Here is an 18530-nt window from a genome sequence, read left to right as displayed (position 1 = left end):
AGGAGATGTGGATCCTGCAAAATTGAATATTTTCTTTCGACAACTGATAAATTTTACTGAAATTTGATACATTTCAAAAAGCTAGAAGGTAGTAGTAGGGGCAGAAGATATGTTTTATATATTTCCAGATATATTATCCCTTAAGTGAACGGATATTCAGACTGTAAAAAAAATTGGCTATCATAATTGTTATCAAATTTGAATGAACAAGAGGAAGACATAAGGAGGCGTAAAAGGGGTGGCCGTAAAGTGGATATATTCTTAATCGTTAATTTTTCACCCTTCTATGAATAAAATATATTCTATTTATGTAATGTGACGTTTTAACTTTTTTGTACATAATTATTTCATTATCTAATTATTTATTATTCACGGACTGTTGACATGTCTAGAGCATAATAAAAGCTATTTAGAATGAAGTTAGTGCTATCTTCCTACGATATTACTAAAATTCATTTTAATGCTTTCAACGACTGAAAATATAAAATTGCAAACTGCAGCAATGATAGAAGGAACTGTCCAATTCATTTCTGAACTTTGAAGAAAGCTCTTAATCACCTCTGCTTTGATTTTTGTTGTTCTAGAAATTAGAAACGTTCTCATATGTTGCAAGATATGCATGATAAGCTGTGGTAACTAGCCGCCTGGAAGTAAGTTTCAATCCAGATCCACCAGGTGATTCGCAATCAGTTAGAAGAAACTTCTTTCCGTAGCTTCTTGCCCAGCGACGAATTGGGGACGTGTATAGAATCCAGTCGCCAGCCGCGTTCGCGGTTTGTCGAGGGCTCTTTCCATGGGGCTCATGTCTTTCAGAAGGGGGTACATATGTAAACCCGATAATGGGTCGGCCATTCGCCACCAGGCTCGATCGTGCATCCCTCTCGCGTACTTGACGCAGCTCGTCCGCGCGCTGTAAGCAACACGCGGCATCGCATATCGATTAGAAGCTTCCACGGTGAACGCGGAGAAACCCGCGTGTACGCGACAACCTGGAGCACGCCTGCAAACCTAATAATGGGAACGTCTCGGATCGAGCTAGATGGTAAATGGTCTGAGTGGTCGTAATAATAGTTCAAAGAACTAGTGGTCAGCTTAAAAATAAAATCTTTATGGTAACCCTCGTACAATGCTGATGAAGCCGTTACATTACTGCTTCTTAAATTAATCCTTAACTACTGACACCCAGTTTTTGATCGGGTGATCGAAATAATAGTGTAAAGAATTGTAGTCAGCTTGAAAATATGATCTTTATGGCAATCCTACTCTAGTATTCAACAAGCTGTTATTGTATCACCCTGTAGATTGTACCTTAACTATTGACACCCAGTTTTTGATCGGGTGATCGAAATAATAGTGTAAAGAATTGTAGTCAGCTTGAAAATACGATCTTTATGTTAATCCTACTCTAGTATTCAACAAGCTGTCATTGTATCACCCTGTAGATTGTACCTTAATTATTGACACTCGGTTGTTGATGGGGTGGTTGAAATAATAGTGGAAAGAATCGTCGTCCGCTCGAAAATATAATCTTTAAGGTTAGGTATTTAGAGTGTATAAGAATGTATTATTTACTTACCTACCCGTTAAAGTATCTCTTAACTAGTTACACCCAGTTATTGGACTGTAATGTTGAAGTGGAATCTATCAGAATCAGAATAAGACATATTATTATTGAATACTTATAAAGTTAATTTTACATTAATTTTATCATAAGTAAATATGACCCAAATTGTGTCGTGTTTGGTATCATTTTAATGAGAAAAATCTCACCAATATGTTCATAAAAGTTTCAATAATGGAGAACCAAAAATAAACAAGTTTTATCGTTGCATTGGGAATGTAACCTTTTTGTGAGCTCCTAACGTTCAGTCGTTGGCTAGCGTACGGGAAGTCGTCTCGACGCGTCGCAGCAAGAGTTCCACGCCCCCCCCCCCCGCCGTGCTGTGGATGACGCCTGGACAGTAATCGCATGTCAACAAAGAGTCAATAATTGCGAGGCCTCTGTATTAAGAATGATTAAGAATATTATGTAATCGTTGTTTTCTTGAGTCGACCACACTTCGATATATTGTATAAGTAATCTTGTTATACAAACTGCTGTTTCTATTGAATGTACCGCCTATTTCGGGATGCCGAAACATCGACACTTCATAATATCTATATATCGACACTCCATTTAAGGCGTCTTGAAATTTTTGTTTAACGGTGTTTGGCAAACTTTTTCCTCGTACTATCCTAGAATGGATACAATAAAAATATATGACCTCCTCGTGAAACTTATGTTTTACAATATAATTTACGCTTATAAATGAAAATTCTGAACCCTTTCGTCCTGCTAAATATAAACAAAACTTACTTCATACACTTTGTAATGTGTAGGTATCTCCGCGTAACACTTACAAAAGCTAGCATCGGACTAATAGAAAACACTCCGCGGGGTAGAACTTTTATAACATAGCCTTAACAACAAACAAAACGAGAAATATCTCTATCAGAATTGATACTGTATATCATTAGTAACCTGTATACTGTCATCTTGCAAAACCCCGTTAACACGTTGACTGCCACAGTGAAAAGGGCCGTACATAGCCAGACTCACTTGATCTCGTTTTCTAAGTAATACATCGTCGCAAATATATGAATTTAGTTAACAGAGGCTGTTTGTCTTGTTTTAAATTATAATAATTATGTTTACGAGATGTTAAATGTTCCTGTTTAGAAATTGAATATTTCTTTATATAATTTCATGGCAGTCAACGTGTTAAAGTCGATGTCGGACAATTGGGCTTCTTCCCCTGCGAGTGCACAATATTGCAATTTCCTTATCAAATGAAACTACCATTTCGTTCCCCATGCGTCCATATTGTCCAAGACCTCTAATTAAACCCCCGACCGGATGCACCTAGTCAGCCCATAAAGTACTTTGGAAAGTCAGATGTAAAGAGGTGTCAAAACCCAGTACCGCCGTGGGAATCTTTACGTTGCTCGCAGGTTGGGTGGTTGAAGAGGTAGGGAGACAGGGGTGGGGGGTGGCCGAAAGAGGGTAAATGCGGAAAATTTGAGAGAAGCTACGGGGCCCTGTGGAATTAATAATGACGAAAGAGCGAAGGGACAAAGTCGTGCATTCCGCGACCGTATACGTCACGATGCTCCCATTATGCTTATGAATATAAATGCACCCTTGGGGGTGGCCGCAATAAATGCCGTTACACACACACAGAGAGAGACAGCGGTGTGACGGATTTCTGAATTCTGCTGGAAGCGCGCCTGTGGCGTTCTCGCCCCGCGCCTGTACACGCGGTGCCCGCGACGGACAACGAAAATAAAAGCATCGTTGCGTCGTCGCCACCGCCGCCGTCAGCCAGTTTTTCTTCCTTTTTCCGACCCCCGAAAGTTCAACACACTCCGACGGTCCATTCCCTCGTCCTTTTGTACCCTTGCTTTTGCTCTGGTCGCAGCGGCGGTGGCAGGCATAAAGGTATAATTAAAATAAAATAGGTTGCGCGTAATTCTGCCAAAATTATACCGCGGCTACAATAACGGTAACAACGAAATTGTCAATAAGGGGAACCGACAAGATTACCCCTCTTCACCCCCAGGGGTAATTACACGTTTGAAAAATAACACAGAAAATTTATTGGGTTGGTTTTTAATTTATTTTTCTTTTTTACGACCGTTTGGGATTCGAGTCTAACTTGATCGTGGTATTCATTCTTTTTCGCAGTGGAAAGAGTTTTCTCGGTCCTCGCGTTCTTCCGGGAAATTCGTTTAACGGCGCTGAAACGAGGTATTGGAATGTTTGGGATTTATACGGTGGCCCAGTTCGAACCTCATGAATTATGCAGACACAGGAACGAGTTCTCGAACGCGGTAATGAGAGGCGAATGGGTGGTTTCGTCTCGAGGAAACTGTGGTCGATGAACTTTATCCGCTTATTTTTCCGTGCTGTTTGATGGTTACCTTCGTGCGACGGGGTTCTTCTTTTCGGGGAGGAACGTATTTCCGTATGGGCCAACGCACAGTACGGGCGCACGAAACAAAGATCATTACTTCTGAACTAATCAATTTTCGACCTAAGTACCCTAATACTTTTTCAGACAGAATATAAGATTGTGTCGATTGATACATAAAAAATATACAGTTCTACGGGAAAAACTTGAGGCGGTCTTAATTATTTATTGAATAAAATGTTTTTTATCAATACTTACTATTGCAATTTGATGTCAACTGAATACCGACTGACTTTAGTTGGAAACTTTTTTAATCAAAGTATCTACAGGGTGTAACAGAAATGTTGTCCGATCCGGAAATGGGGCACTCGGGGGGTGAATTGGAACAACTTTTTCCTTAGCAACAATGTAATCTGAGGCTTCGTTACCGAGATATTAACGAAAAACCCCGACCAATCAGAGCGCGAGTTTGCCAACCGACTTCCCGCGGTAACACTGCCTACCAGTCGCAGCGCGTAGCCACCGCTAGCGTGGAAATACGTGGAACGTAACATTCATACGTGGGAACATTATATTAATTATAACTACATTTATTACCAATAACCAAAATTTTGTGCACATAATTGAAAACAACATTCCTTCTGCTTTATAATAAGCGTTAAATCAGAGCCCTATGTTGAAAAATAACCAAAATATAACGGTTGAAGTGATGTCGTGTCGGCGATTTCCCGTGCGTTTTGACGCTCGTATGCGACGAACGCGTGCACTTCGGACGACCGATACGCGTGCAGTATAACTGCTCCCATTGATTTAGAGGCGTTTGATTTGGTCGTGCGTATCGACATACCTAGTTTAGTTTAGTTTGGCTCATGTCTCCCGATCGATATACCTAACCGAGACCCATCACTAGCTGTATACGCGTCCGAATACGCGTCCAGTGTAACCGCAGCCTAAGGGCGTTTCCCTTTGCCGGATGCGAGCTCAGAATCTATTAGAGCGAGAGGTATGAGAGAAAATACTTCATAAGTAACATACTAGAAAGAGCAAAAGTTCATCTTGAGACGAATTCAAATATGGGTATACAATTTCACGCCAAGCAGATCTTTTTGTACACGAATTTGTGATTTTGGTTGTATCGAAACGGGCTGCTGACAGCAACTTTCGATGAGTTTAAGTGGAGGTTGTAGGAGGATTCTTGATCGAGCCCAATAAAACACACGCGAATTACAATAACTGACCGAACACTAGAACATTTATTAGACTATACAAAAATAATGAGTCGTACACTCTGACGCGATGCGCGTGCTATAAGAATTATTGGCCGTTTGCAACAAAGAAACTTCATAACAAAGACGCGATTTGCATGCAAATTGACGCATGCGAATAGTACCGGTATTTTTCGTATTCTACGGGCTCTCGGCGTAGGACAATGCTCGAGCACCGAGAGCCTTTGTTTGCACAGCCCGGTGATTGGCGGTGAGTCATCGCGCGATACAGTTGCGTGCCAGGATTGGATTTCGGCGAAATCGTGTGATATTTCCGGGAACGTGAAGCGTGACGGCATCTCGCGAAACTTCGGGAAAACTCAGTCGAACTTCAGAAAACTTAGTGGAATTTCAAACATTGGTCAAATTGAAATTTAGTCCATGTGAAAATAGGACTGGTTTAAAGTTATAATTTGGTTTATTTTTAAATTGTCTAAAAGATAGCCGACCCTTAAATTTTGCAATTATCACCAACTTTTTCGAAAAAAAGCTTTACAACAGAATATTTATCTCTGCAATTTTTAAAGATACGAACTTGATTTTTATTTCATTTTAATTGTAAGAATCGTCATTTCGAATGGATATATCATGGTATAGATAAAATTATTCCAAAGAATAAAAATATGTGACTCTTTCTCAGCCTTCTCACTCACGCCCGTGTATTCGGCACGGCCTACCATCCCGCTACAGATTCCAAGGAGGCTTCGAGAGACCCAGCTCCCCTACTGTGAAATGACCTCGTGAGGCCAAGCGTCGAGGTAAACCTGACCGTGTATACGGTGTATGGCCTGCTTAACCCTCCGAGTACGGTCCCTGGGTCACGCGTTCGCGAGAGCGACATGCACACAGCGACAGAGTCAGGAGTGGGGACACGCGGTCTCAAGAGCGACACACACGCAGTGACGGAGCTGCGCGTAAATCGCATAGCGACCGATGTTTGTTTACATGCGAACGACCGGGCCAAGACGCTGCAGAAGTATTGACTAATAAATATAATTTGTTTTATAATTCACGAGATTTTTATTCTAGTTAGTGTAATAAGAACCACGAAAATCCAAATGTAATGTGGAACCAACTAATCATTACATTGTATGCATGGCTCGAGCTCGAGCAACCGCCACTGCGTAGTAGTAGAATATCGGTGTGGGGTCAGAAATGACATAGGGACCGTCGTGACCACTTGTCGATACAAACAGCACGTCGCCTTTGTAGGTCCGGGTTACCAAACCTATCGCTTTAAGTATTTTTGCCCCTGGGCAAAACGCTACCATGAGGGCCAAATTCTTACTCCAAATGTTTTATCACGCGCGCCTCCATGGCGACTTAATTGCAGGCGAAATAAGATTTCACTTGGATGGTCAGCGACCCACATTGCCTACGGAGGGTTAAGAAACAAGACCGCCTTACTGTAACTACTGCCACAGATACATATCGGGTAACCACTTTCTGGTAGAGTGCAGAAGATTCGAATCACAAAAGTGAACACAAAACGTAAACCCTGACACAGCTCTCGTCTCAGAGGACCACTTAAAGAGCACAATCAATTTCCTATACGACACAGACTATTATGTACTCTAAGTACCTCAGAACATCGTATCTCAGCCTCAACTTCGTCGCTAATGAGTCATTAATATAATAACAATTGTACATTGACCTATACAAGTAGTCGATGCGGCATAAAAGAGACAAAAAAAGGTTAGTGCAAGTCATATTTATGTTTCGTGTTATTACTGTTTCGTTTCATAGCTTCCTAAAATGCTTTATGAAGATGCTGTTTCTAAGTTTAGAACCCTTATAAAACCCCGGTTCAGGGAATAGGTGTCCATTCGTTATGAAATTTTTAATAAGATCAATTCGATCATCGATATCCTCTTTTCCACGATTATCTCCCGTCATAAGTTACTTTCGGTGCCCCCCCTTTTTTCTCCTCGCTCTTCTATTTTTCGAACGGTGTCCAGGTACACCCGCGAGCAAATTCGGCTTCCACTAGGGGAAAAAGTGGCGTAACAGAAAGGCCTCCCACCACTTGGTATTTGGAATTACTGAAATGTATGCCAAATTAACATTCGATTTAACATTTATTTCACTACCAGGAATAAATTTACCAAATGGCAGGGACCCTTTCTCTACGTTATTTTTTCCCCTAGCGGCGTTGGAGAAGGACCTCTTAAAATTTGATATCGGGAATTATTGAAATTTATGCTAAATTAACATTCGATTTAATATTTATTTCAGTATTTGAAATAAATTTACCAAGTGGTAGGAGGTTTTTCTCTTACGCCCCTTTTTTCCCCTAGTGGAACCAACTTTGCTCGTGGGTCTACACCGGTTGGTCTGGTTCCAACCGTTTCAATCGTCGTCTCACCGCCCTCCCCTTCTTCCTTGACATCGAATCTTTTCCATGGCCTTCACTTGTCGTGTTTTACCGGGCACACAAAACTTCTCTGTCGGTTTTATCGCGTGCCCGGGGTGTATCGGGTATTCTAGCGCAGGTGTATCGACCTCATGTCCTCGCGACTTCACACCCGGTAGCGCCAAGTGTTCCGAATTATCAGAGAGTTTACGAGGCGCACTTAGCCGGCGCACGGGCACGAATTCGCCCTGGTGTATTTCCGCTTCCGGGCGGTTTCATCTTGCTTTGCGTTCGCCGCGTGTTACTTATTTAGGCGCCGGGCGAGTTCTGTCGAATAGCGTAATTAATTTTTCTGTTTGAGATATACCAGTCTCCGTGGAGCAATTAATTCTCTCTGGGTCCGTCTTAAAATATAATGGAATTATCTTTAAGAGATCTCTCATAGTTTGTCGTGGATAAATAGAATTCTTTTATCTTGAAGACGATGCATGATACGATCAAAGTAATTGCCGAATTAGTATTTAAATTTGACGGAAAGAGATTTATATAAGAGCCAATTTTTGAATATAGAAACGGTTTAATGTGAGTGAATCTTTAATGCAATAAATATTTGGGGACGCAATGAATTGTATTAATTAGGTTGCTCATTATAGGAGAATTATAGTACCAATTGATTAATATGTTCAATGTTATGTACCTTGGCTTATGTACGTTACGTTATTTTGAACTTCCTTTGTTTCACATTTTCTCAACAAAAATAATTCATTTCCTGACAATGATCTGAATCGCATGACTGAATATGTCTTTGAAGTAAAATATCTTTAACACGTTGACTGCCACAGTGAAAAAGGCCGTACGTAGCCAGACACACTTTATTTCGTTTTTTAAGTCATAAATTGTCGAAAATATTTGAGTTTAGTTAATAGAGGCTGTAGGTCTTGCTTTAAATTATAAATTATACTGCAATATTAATTTCATGCAAACGTTTTATAACAGTGTTTAAATAATCCAGACACTTTTCAATGTACGTGTCACCCATATTTGGGTGACGTGGCAGTCAAAGTGTTAAGGCATCATTGAACATGGCACTACTCGCGCCATGCAGTTTCTGTATCTTTCCTCATTCCATCCCGCTGTTAGGTACCACGGTATTTCGTTGGTCCGCATCTCCGGGTACCATCAGTGCTGAAGAGCCTTCGAACAATTATTGAGGATTTACTGTACACATATCTGTCAAGACAATTTAATCGGTACCCTTTAGGTAAACCTTAATTCTCAGAATCGTTAACGATTGACGGATAGAAAAATGAAACTACCTTCTCAAACAAGGTAATATTTCGTCTGTGGACATTATTATAGCCTGTTCTTAACACTAGGTTTTAGGGGACGCGTCATTTTGATGCATTTCGAATGCTTTCTAACCTCGAAATTCTCTATGTGGTATACCTATCTCTATAGCTATGCATTAATTTCAAAGATCATAAATTGTGTATTATATAAAATAAGTTGTTTTTTAAAGAAAATCTGCGGGTTCGTCGACGCGTGCCGTGGAGATACGTACACGATGAATGCTCGTAAACCTAGTGTTAATAACGGAGGACATAGGGAATATGGATGCATGTCAACAATAAAGTGTATTGACAACAGTACGGCTGACGAAATTCCCGTACTCTTTGTCCGTCATTGTATAATGAAAAACAGAGTTATGGAACTCCTGGCTATGCTTTGACACCTTTGAATGCATATTAAACCGTTACGAAGGATCGCGGCACGGGAACGCGGCTATGAATGAAATTACGCGTGAAATACCATCGCGACTTATTGGACTCTACTCGTGTAGTTATCATGAAATTCGTATCATTTATTCGCTCGTCGAGAAATGAGAACGTTCTAGATAATGTTTGTATCAGTTTTTGAAGGTAATTGATGTGCGTTAACGTTGTATCGATACGATAAGTTACGAATGATAATATTCACATCGTTATTCACTCGTACAGGACAAGGTTTGCTTCGATAGTTTACTATACGTTAAACCAGGCGTCGGCAACGTTTTTTGGTTGCGGGTCAAAATCAACCAAAATGTGAGTATTAAGAAGACGGTTCGGGTCAATGGGTATTTTCATTCTAAAACAGTCGGTTAATGAATAGTAAGATAAATCTTATTGAAAAAACTATTACAATATGCTTTTGAACTCTTTTTAAATTAAAAATAAAAAAAAACAAAATTCTAATTGTAATTATTATAAAAACAAATATAATTGTCAAGTTTTAGTTCATTAATAATTTATGAACTTTATTTATAAGCGTTCTCTTCGTTATCAATGGCTCCCCTGATGCTGAATTTGTGACGTAAATTTAGTCAAGTCTGGTTCATACTTAGTCACACAGAAGTTTTGTTTGCTGTCTTCACTATTTTACTAGATTCCAAATAAAATGAGGACCTCCTCAAGCTTTACCAAACACTTGAGCGGTCTTTCTATTGTGACGGCTGACAAAAATGTAGGTACTTCGGGAATTTAAAAAATGAAAAACTATTGTATATATCCTTCTGCAAGTTTGTAAGTTTATTCAATTGTCTTTTTGTAATATAAAAATATTTTTTTTAGGAAAAATATGCATTTATTTTGACATAGGAAAAATGTCTCTCCGGATGGCAGACCTGATATCAGACGTTGTAGTTACCTGTAACACAAAATTCAAAGATATTGTTAATCTTTAAACCTTTGGATATCGTCCAAACTAGGATTTTGTAAATATCTGCAAAAATTACGTTTTGCGGACAACAAAACCATCGTTTTTTTTTCAGAAATAAAAAAAATTTCTTTGAGACCTTGCAATTTTTTTATTTCTCCAATTTTTCTGTTATCCTAGTTTCGACGATAGCCACGAGTATAGACATTAAGAATACCTTTGAATTTCGTGTTTCAAGTACGTATAACGTTTAATATCAGGTCTGTCATCCGAAGAGATATTTTTCGAGACGGTCCGTTCGCAGTAGTCCTATTTCAAAATTGATATCATTCCTTATAAAAAATATTTTCATATTCCTAAAAGATAATGAAATAAACCTACAAACTTGCAAAACCATATACGTAATACGTTTTTTAAATTCCCGAAAATGTAACATTTTTTTCAGATGTCACACAAGGAACACCCCTTAACTATACTGAATTCCAGACAATTGTGAACGGTACAAATGCATAAAATCCACAGTCTAATTATGAGCTACAACCCGGTATAAAATTGTAAGTAGAAAAGGATAAAGTATGACAACACACCACAAGTATTACAAATTTTTAAGACTTAAAATTCCTTTAGTATTTTTAACAAGCAACCAAGTAGTCCATTACACTTAGATAGATTATAAACCCCCCCCCCCCCCCCCCGAGATCACTCAAATTTATAGTACATAATAGTCAATAAGAATTACATAATATATACAGTTCATACAGCGTGAACGTATAAAAGAAAATAAAAGAAATCATTTATTCAGAGTGGGTATGTAAGGACTTGCATTACATTTTTTGTTACAGTCTGCAATCAATTCAGCAGAGGAGTATTTTCCATGCTTGGCGCTGTCAGTCCAGATTCGTTCGACACCCTCCATTCGTACAGCAACACATTCCAGATGCCTTTCGTGACGCCCTGGTTTCCCGAGAAGGTAAACATTACGCTTTCCCGCGCAGCTAAATAAAAACTTATAATCCCGTTAGAGGGGAGAACATCGTTTATTTTTAATACCACCCTTACGGATTCCTTTTTTTCACTTATCGGCCTTCAGGGGCTATTTTTAATCGCTCTACTGATGACCACCGATGTAGTAATAAGATGATAATAACGTAAATTGTAGTATAATATAAACGATATTTTAAGTCTCTAATGATATATTCTGGCAAGAAATAAATTGAAAAGGGTCTAGGGCAACAATGGTATTTACATGTTGTGGAAACGATATAGTATGCTTGTAAAGTGGACTGGAAACTAAAGTACTTTTGCCTCTTCTACTGGGACCAAAGAATTGATACAATATACAATGAAATGTTTTTTCAATTTGACTTTTAGTTATGGTGTCTCAACATTGTACAATTTTCTGGATTTGTTCAACTAGAAAACAGGTATTTATGTATTTTCTTTTTAGGAAAGATCATTCCATACAGGCTAATTGACAAAAAACATGTAAATCGATTCTGCTACTAGAAAAAAATACACCTATCAATACAATGTGAAACGACCTAATAATATAAAAACAAATATATTTTTCATTTTCATGGACTGGACTGGTTTGATAATTCGTAGTATTTTTAAAAGCAGAGTTACAATCTATATTTTTCAATTTATATCGCTTTTTTATTTACTTTTCATTTTACAATTTTTTTTTATTTACTTTCCATTTTACATATGTACAACTTCGATTGTATTGGTTAAAAGAACTCTTCAACCCGTTTCTAAATAATCGGATTTTGTTTTCGCACTTTTTTCCTTGATACAGAATATTCCAGCGATTTACAGGTATAATCATCTCAAAGAGCAAAGTCTAATTAATTGGGCAGATGCCACAAAATCTTTTAATCAAAGTAGTGTCATATTGTAAACAAGGTTGATGGAACGTAATGAAAATGGACTTTGTGCTCGTTGAAAAAAAAAAACGACAAATAACTCACACAGCAAACACATTCAGTCCAGATCTGAAAAATAATACCCATCCACCAGATTAAACGACTTTTCCTCTGTCCAGTAAAAAGGTAACGAAGACACTGTGCTCGAAACGATACGAACTTTCCGAACGACCCAATGCTATCGCGTAGATCCATGAACAGTTGTATACATTTCAAATACCAAACGAACCTCTACAAAAAAAAGAAAAACGTGCGAAATGAATACCATATTCGTATCCAACCACTTTCCTCCTATCGCCTAAACGCGTCACAACCGAACATTGTTCATTTAGTCACTTAATTCCCCTGACCGCAAAATTCCAAATAACTGCCCACTTCGTTGCGAAGCTTATCCTCATGACGCGTTGTCTACCGGTCAAACCAGTTTTACTTTCATTTTTATTTTCCCTCGTTATCTCCGCGCACGAACGAGTCCATATATGCATACATATACATGTATGTGTGCACAGTAAAATCCGACCAAAATCGATAGTTTCACGGAGGCAGCGTTGACAATTAGCACGAACACAATCGCCACCCTCTCCACCTCCGCCCACTCCTACTCTGGAATCCCATAAATACATAAATATGTATAGAAGGAGAGGGGTGTATAAAGATATTACAATTTGAATTACGAATTGAGGACCTGCTCGAAAATTTATTCATCGCGTCGAATTGCAACGGGACACGGCATTTATCGGACCGTGGGTATAACACTTGCAAAACTGATACAGCGCCATATTCATATTGGATGAATGGCGTCCGCGTACATTCCAATGGTAATCGTGCATTTTTTTTTTTCACCCGTCGTGCAGTGGGCCATTACCATAAAGTAGGTAGAATTAATCCGGAAATTTTTATATCATGAAATAAATTGAAATTAGACCTGTTTGTAAGCTTATACTTGCTTGAGAAACACTGAACATGCTACAGACCTCAATGACGTTATAGATATGGATCATTCCACGGCAACCGGGATGATTCAAAGTGAAAATTTTGGATCACTTCTCCGATTTTGTTGAAGTTTTTTTTACGTGTTCTGTATGACATAGAAACACGTGTGATTTTTTTCAGGTGTTTAAAATTAATATTTCACATAATATAAACGATTAAGGATTGCACAAAATGCTTAAAATTGAAAATCCGCTTACATTCAAACACCAATATTTTCAGTTCTGTTTACAGACTTCGTATTGAGCTCATATGAAAGCTCTTGAACCGCACTTTCATTTTATATACACTAAATTCAGTAACGATAAGGTATTACATTTGTTATAAACACGTATATAATGACATGGAATTTTCGAAACTTTTACATCTCGATAACGTTTTGAAATAAATATGACGTTATTCCTTGATTTATCCTGTACCAATATGGTAAGTTTCAGGATGGAGAAACAATGGAGTGTACTTTAAAATAAATAATTAACAGCGCCAAAGCTACTGCGCGTTTGGGTGTATGGCAATCAGAAGTGAGTGTACGAACGGTTTCTTGGATGGCATTTTTAAATTGTTTGATGTACTTTAACGCACTATGTGTACGGTAAAATGGCCTCTTATACAGTAAAATGTGGCAAACTGCTATATTATTCAGAATGTCGCAATAACCCACCGTCCAAATTTTTAAGAATTAAAATCCGTTACTATATCTTCGTATATCATATACTCGTAATGTATTGGAATCCCAATTTAATTTAATATATTTCCAAAAGGATTTGATGTCATTTGGGTTTATTGACTCGACTGTGTTGATATAATTCCTGTGACAGTTTTTGGCTAATACATTTCGATCTGAGTTGGCAAAAAGTTAGGTAATCCTGGTGTCTTTTTGTGAGTTTACATGTGCGGTATGCTTTTTTCTTTGCAATTGTGAGGTGTTGTAAACCAAATAACGAAACGTTGGGAAAACAATTTCGCAAGAACACGGTTTAGACCTGAAAGCCTCCACAGTGAGAACTGTACAACGCCAATTAATAATCACAACCATTCCTCTTTACTTATGGGAAGGTTAATATGTCCGCATCAAAAATTCAATTCGAAATCTTTAAATATAAAACGATTCACTATAGACTTCGAAACAAATCTCCATCGAACTACCCAAGTAGATTGATCCACGGAATCTGCCCCAAGTACTCACCGAAGATTCAATAAATTCGAACAGTAATTCATTGAAGATTGCGACGTTATTTTCTTCCCAGCGACTGACACGACGAGCTAGAGGGGGGAGGGGTGTATTACAGACACAGCTCAATATCGCCGAGTATCGCGGAAAGCTTTCGGATGGGCTGTCATTCGTGCAAGCATCATAAATATTTACGATTACATTTCCTCGGGACTCGTCGTCCAGAAGAGTGAAGAGAAGAGAACGATGCAGCTTAACGTTTCCTCGAGCGGCTCGATTCCGTGGGATGGAGGGAGGGGGGGCGGAGAGAATTACCAGCATGGTTGAATAAAATCTAAAAGTCGAACGTCTCTCTGTGGTACGTAAATATACGTATTCACGTGAGCCTGTGTTATGTCCAGGTTCTGACGCCGTCCTCCGGTCTCCTGGATTTCGCCATAAGCATGCGTCCGGATTATCATCGCGCCATCATCGACACGGTGCGATACTACGGCTGGAAGAAAATCATCTACCTCTACGACTCCCACGACGGTAAGTCCCCAACCCTCTTCTCTACCTTTCTCTCATGCATTTCTCATGTTACAGCGCGGCCCCCCTAGGCCGCGCTCACCGGCCTCTTCGTTCTAATCTTCTTTCCACCCTCGACGGGTAGACCCCTATTTTTATTACATCTGCTAAGGATCCACCATCTTGGTCTCCGGTGGCCAATTCTGTCTCTCTCTTGCGTCCGATACCATGGAAAATCGGTAGTCCTCGTATGTACCGGGCGGTCGATTCCTTCGGAATCGTAATCATGGAATTGGGGCAGTGACGAATATCGTATTCGTGGTTTGTATTATTCAGTGGTTTTTTTTCTTTTAAGACCTCCGGTGTGCTGATTTGGAAAGATAAATAATAAATTTCTTGTTCTTCCGTGGTGTCTTTTAAGGGTGTATTCTCACTCGGACGCGTCATTTTTAAGCGATTTTTAGAATTAAGAATTAATGGATCAAAGAACTTACGTAGTTTTTGGTACATGTTTGTTCATATATTAAGAAAACTCAGTAAAAGTTTTGTGCAATTATCTTTTATCTCAACAAAGTATTAACAATTTGTGATCGCTGCAAATTATATTGAAACTGTCCTTAGTTAAGTTACTAAGTTTTTCAAAATCATAAGATTTTTCAAAATCATATACCAAAGTTTAACGCTCATTTAAGTCAACTATTACGATAATGTTGATTATATTCTTCCTTTATGTGGAGTTCTAATATTGTCAACTTATAAATAATGCAGAATAAAAAGATTAAAACATTATTTCTTTTTATTTATTTAAGAAGAACCTTAAGCGTCCCCTAGTAGGGGAACTCCCCCACACCCCTGCACGATTAAATCCAAGCAACGTATACTATAAGTCCAAGTCGTTAATGACATAGGCATCGATGTGATTCAAAGCCTATAAATTTAAAAAAAGGCTTTCTCAGACAACAGTGTTCAGTGCAACGATTTGTATTTTTCACGAAAATCCAGATACACGTTACCGTTCTCCAAAAAGTAACCAACCAACGTCACTCTAGTCCAATCGAAACGTTAACCCGCCCCCCCCCCCAAAAAAAAGGAGCTAGAATTTAGTTACTTAATGAAGCACCTGGGACGGTCGTTCGACCGAAATGATTATTCACGAACCGGCGTAACTATCTCGTGCCCTGGCCGGTTTTCGTTTCACTATAGCTCGGGCCGTGGCGTCCAACCCACGACGAGGCTATTTGGGATTCAGACCAATTGCTCTTCTATGACCGGACGTACCGTTCCTGTAAGAACGGGCGGGATTTAATTACCGACTACAAGTGCAAATATATACTTTAGGGCCGTCTGACGTGGCCAACGTCTTCGTGCACCGAACGCTATCTCGTATACCTTGAAACAACCTTGTAACTCGGCCTTTATCTTCGATTCTATCCTGCATTACGCTGTACGACGCGGTCTGTTTCGATTAGCGTTGAAACACCGATACCACGGACCGAGAAGGGAATAGGATTTAATTCGTGGTATCGATCGTTTGCCCGAAACATAGCAATCAGGTATCAGGAATATTGTTCCCTTCTGTAAACTAATGTTTACACGTATGTACTTTGTGTTAATGGGAAGTGATAGTAGGTGCGTTGGCCGGAAATTAATTATAGTACTACAATCTATTGTTAGTACCTATATACAGTGGGTGTAAAAAGTATTCGTACACCATTTAAAACGGAACAACTCTTTCAAAATTGGTCCAAATGACTTGAGTTTTTTTGTGAAGTTAGAGACATTAATTTAGTAAGTGATGTGGAAAAAAATTTGAAAAAATTGCAATTGGTACGAATCGCGAAGAAAATATTAAAGGTCGTGTTTTACATCTTTTTAATCTGAGGCTATAATGAAAATTTGATAAATACATATCGAAGATTTATGTTAGTTATATACATGTTGAAAATTTCATCAAAATCGGTAAACGTTGCTACGAGATACAAACGATTAAAAATGTTGAAAATCGTAGTTTTTCCCGACTTTCGATCTACAACTGTAATCTAACAATTCTCACATCTTTTGATGTCTGTCGCTCGTTTCTGCATTAACCGATTTCAATGAAAGTTTCAGTATTTACATAACTAACATAAATCTTCGATATGTATTTATTAAATTTTCATTATAGCCTCAGATTAAAAAGTTGTAAAACACGACCTTTAATATTTTCTTCGCGATTCGGACCAATTGTAACTTTTTCAAATTTTTTTTTTCACATCATTTAGTAAATTAATGTCTCTAACTTCGCAAAAACCAATTTTAAAAGAGTTGTTCCGTTTTAAAGGGTGTACGAATACTTTTTACACCCACTGTAGATATACCGGTATTTTCGTATTTCGATTTCTATTAGGGTTATGAAGGTACAACCGAAAAATATCGGTATAGCACCGGTATTTTATGTTTCGTTACAAGCCTCTGATTACAATGACAACCAAATACAATGAACAGATGCGTCAACCAAATCCTACACAATAATTACAGGCGTATCTAACAGATTTTCAAATTCAATTTTCTCGAAAACGAAGCACAGTACTAAAGGTTGTTATTCCACATTCTGGACTTATTTTTCCATCTAGAATCACATCCTTTCAGGTTCTCCCATCATTTCGGAAACCCCCTGTATACTATGAATATAATGACAACAGTTAGTGACCATTCAAAATTATAAACCTTTTTAACACAATATAATTATAAACACAATAATTGTCAAATGTAAAATTGCACAATTCCTCACAATTAATCAGCCTCCATACACAAATGAAACGCAGCAAAACGTCGCTGTAATTGCCCGTTTCCATTAACCAAGGACTTACCTGGAGTTATCCATACGATCAACCGGTTCTCGTGCCTCTGATATTAGTCACGATTAAACCCGTGACGCGGGAAAAACGTCAGAATCCATGAAACCGCAGCGTACTCCTCGCTTATAATGTTCTTGTGGAACAAGGAAAATTCTGGTGAAAATGTGGTCTCTACAGGCGGAGGCTCACCTTTTCCCTAGGCCCCTTTTTTTTGTCAGGTATTTTTCGATCCCCTTTTCGACTCTCGCCTTGAAACCCTCCCAGGTGGTTGCCTGGCTAGCACAATGGCCGAAGGATTCGATCGCGACGGGAAACACAGAAAACTAATTAGCGCCGTTCGACCGTGTCGTTTCATAAAAACTTGCGGAGTGGGATCACAAGATAAAATCACGGTGAGTTTCGCGTGTCTTTGGATCGCGGCAGACCGTGTTCAGTTTCCTTCTTCGCCGTCTTCGAGGATGAGATCAATGCCTGACTACTAGTCAGCATCATTCGAACGCCGGTTTCAACGGGATCCACGCGTTTCGCAGCCGCGTGTGTGCGTCTGTGTGTGCCCGCGTGAACGAAACGTGAAGTGAAAACGGACAATCGATAGGGAACAGTACACTCGATTTGGTTTTAAGGTTGGTCACGGGAATGTTTGGACCGTGGTGAATAGTAACTTGTAGTGTTTTCGGGACGATCCAGACTAGAAGTACTTAAAGAAACCGATTGAAGTTTCGTCCGAGAATGAGACCCGTTTTGTAATCGTACGACGAAGAAAAGTGTTTGACAGTGTCTGTACTTAGTCGCGATTCGTTCCTTACCGGTAAATTTGTTTTTCGATTGCGTTCATTGATCT

General features: G+C 38.9%; 1 protein-coding gene across 1 annotated transcript in view; it reads left to right on the top strand.

Moving 5' to 3' along the window:
• LOC107193883 (glutamate receptor 1-like) overlaps nt 1-18530 on the top strand; it is a 131132-nt gene that overhangs the window by 39310 nt on the left and 73292 nt on the right. The window contains exons 2-3 of the mRNA XM_015583418.1: nt 11102-11229; nt 14747-14876. Coding sequence (XP_015438904.1) covers nt 11102-11229; nt 14747-14876 — 258 coding nt within the window. The remainder of the gene's footprint in view (nt 1-11101; nt 11230-14746; nt 14877-18530) is intronic.

This window comes from Dufourea novaeangliae, unplaced genomic scaffold (genome assembly GCF_001272555.1).
Source record: "Dufourea novaeangliae isolate 0120121106 unplaced genomic scaffold, ASM127255v1 scaffold34, whole genome shotgun sequence".
Taxonomy (NCBI): domain Eukaryota; kingdom Metazoa; phylum Arthropoda; class Insecta; order Hymenoptera; family Halictidae; genus Dufourea; species Dufourea novaeangliae.
Note: the sequence above shows the minus strand (reverse complement) of the source record. Positions and strands in the feature narration are given on the sequence as shown.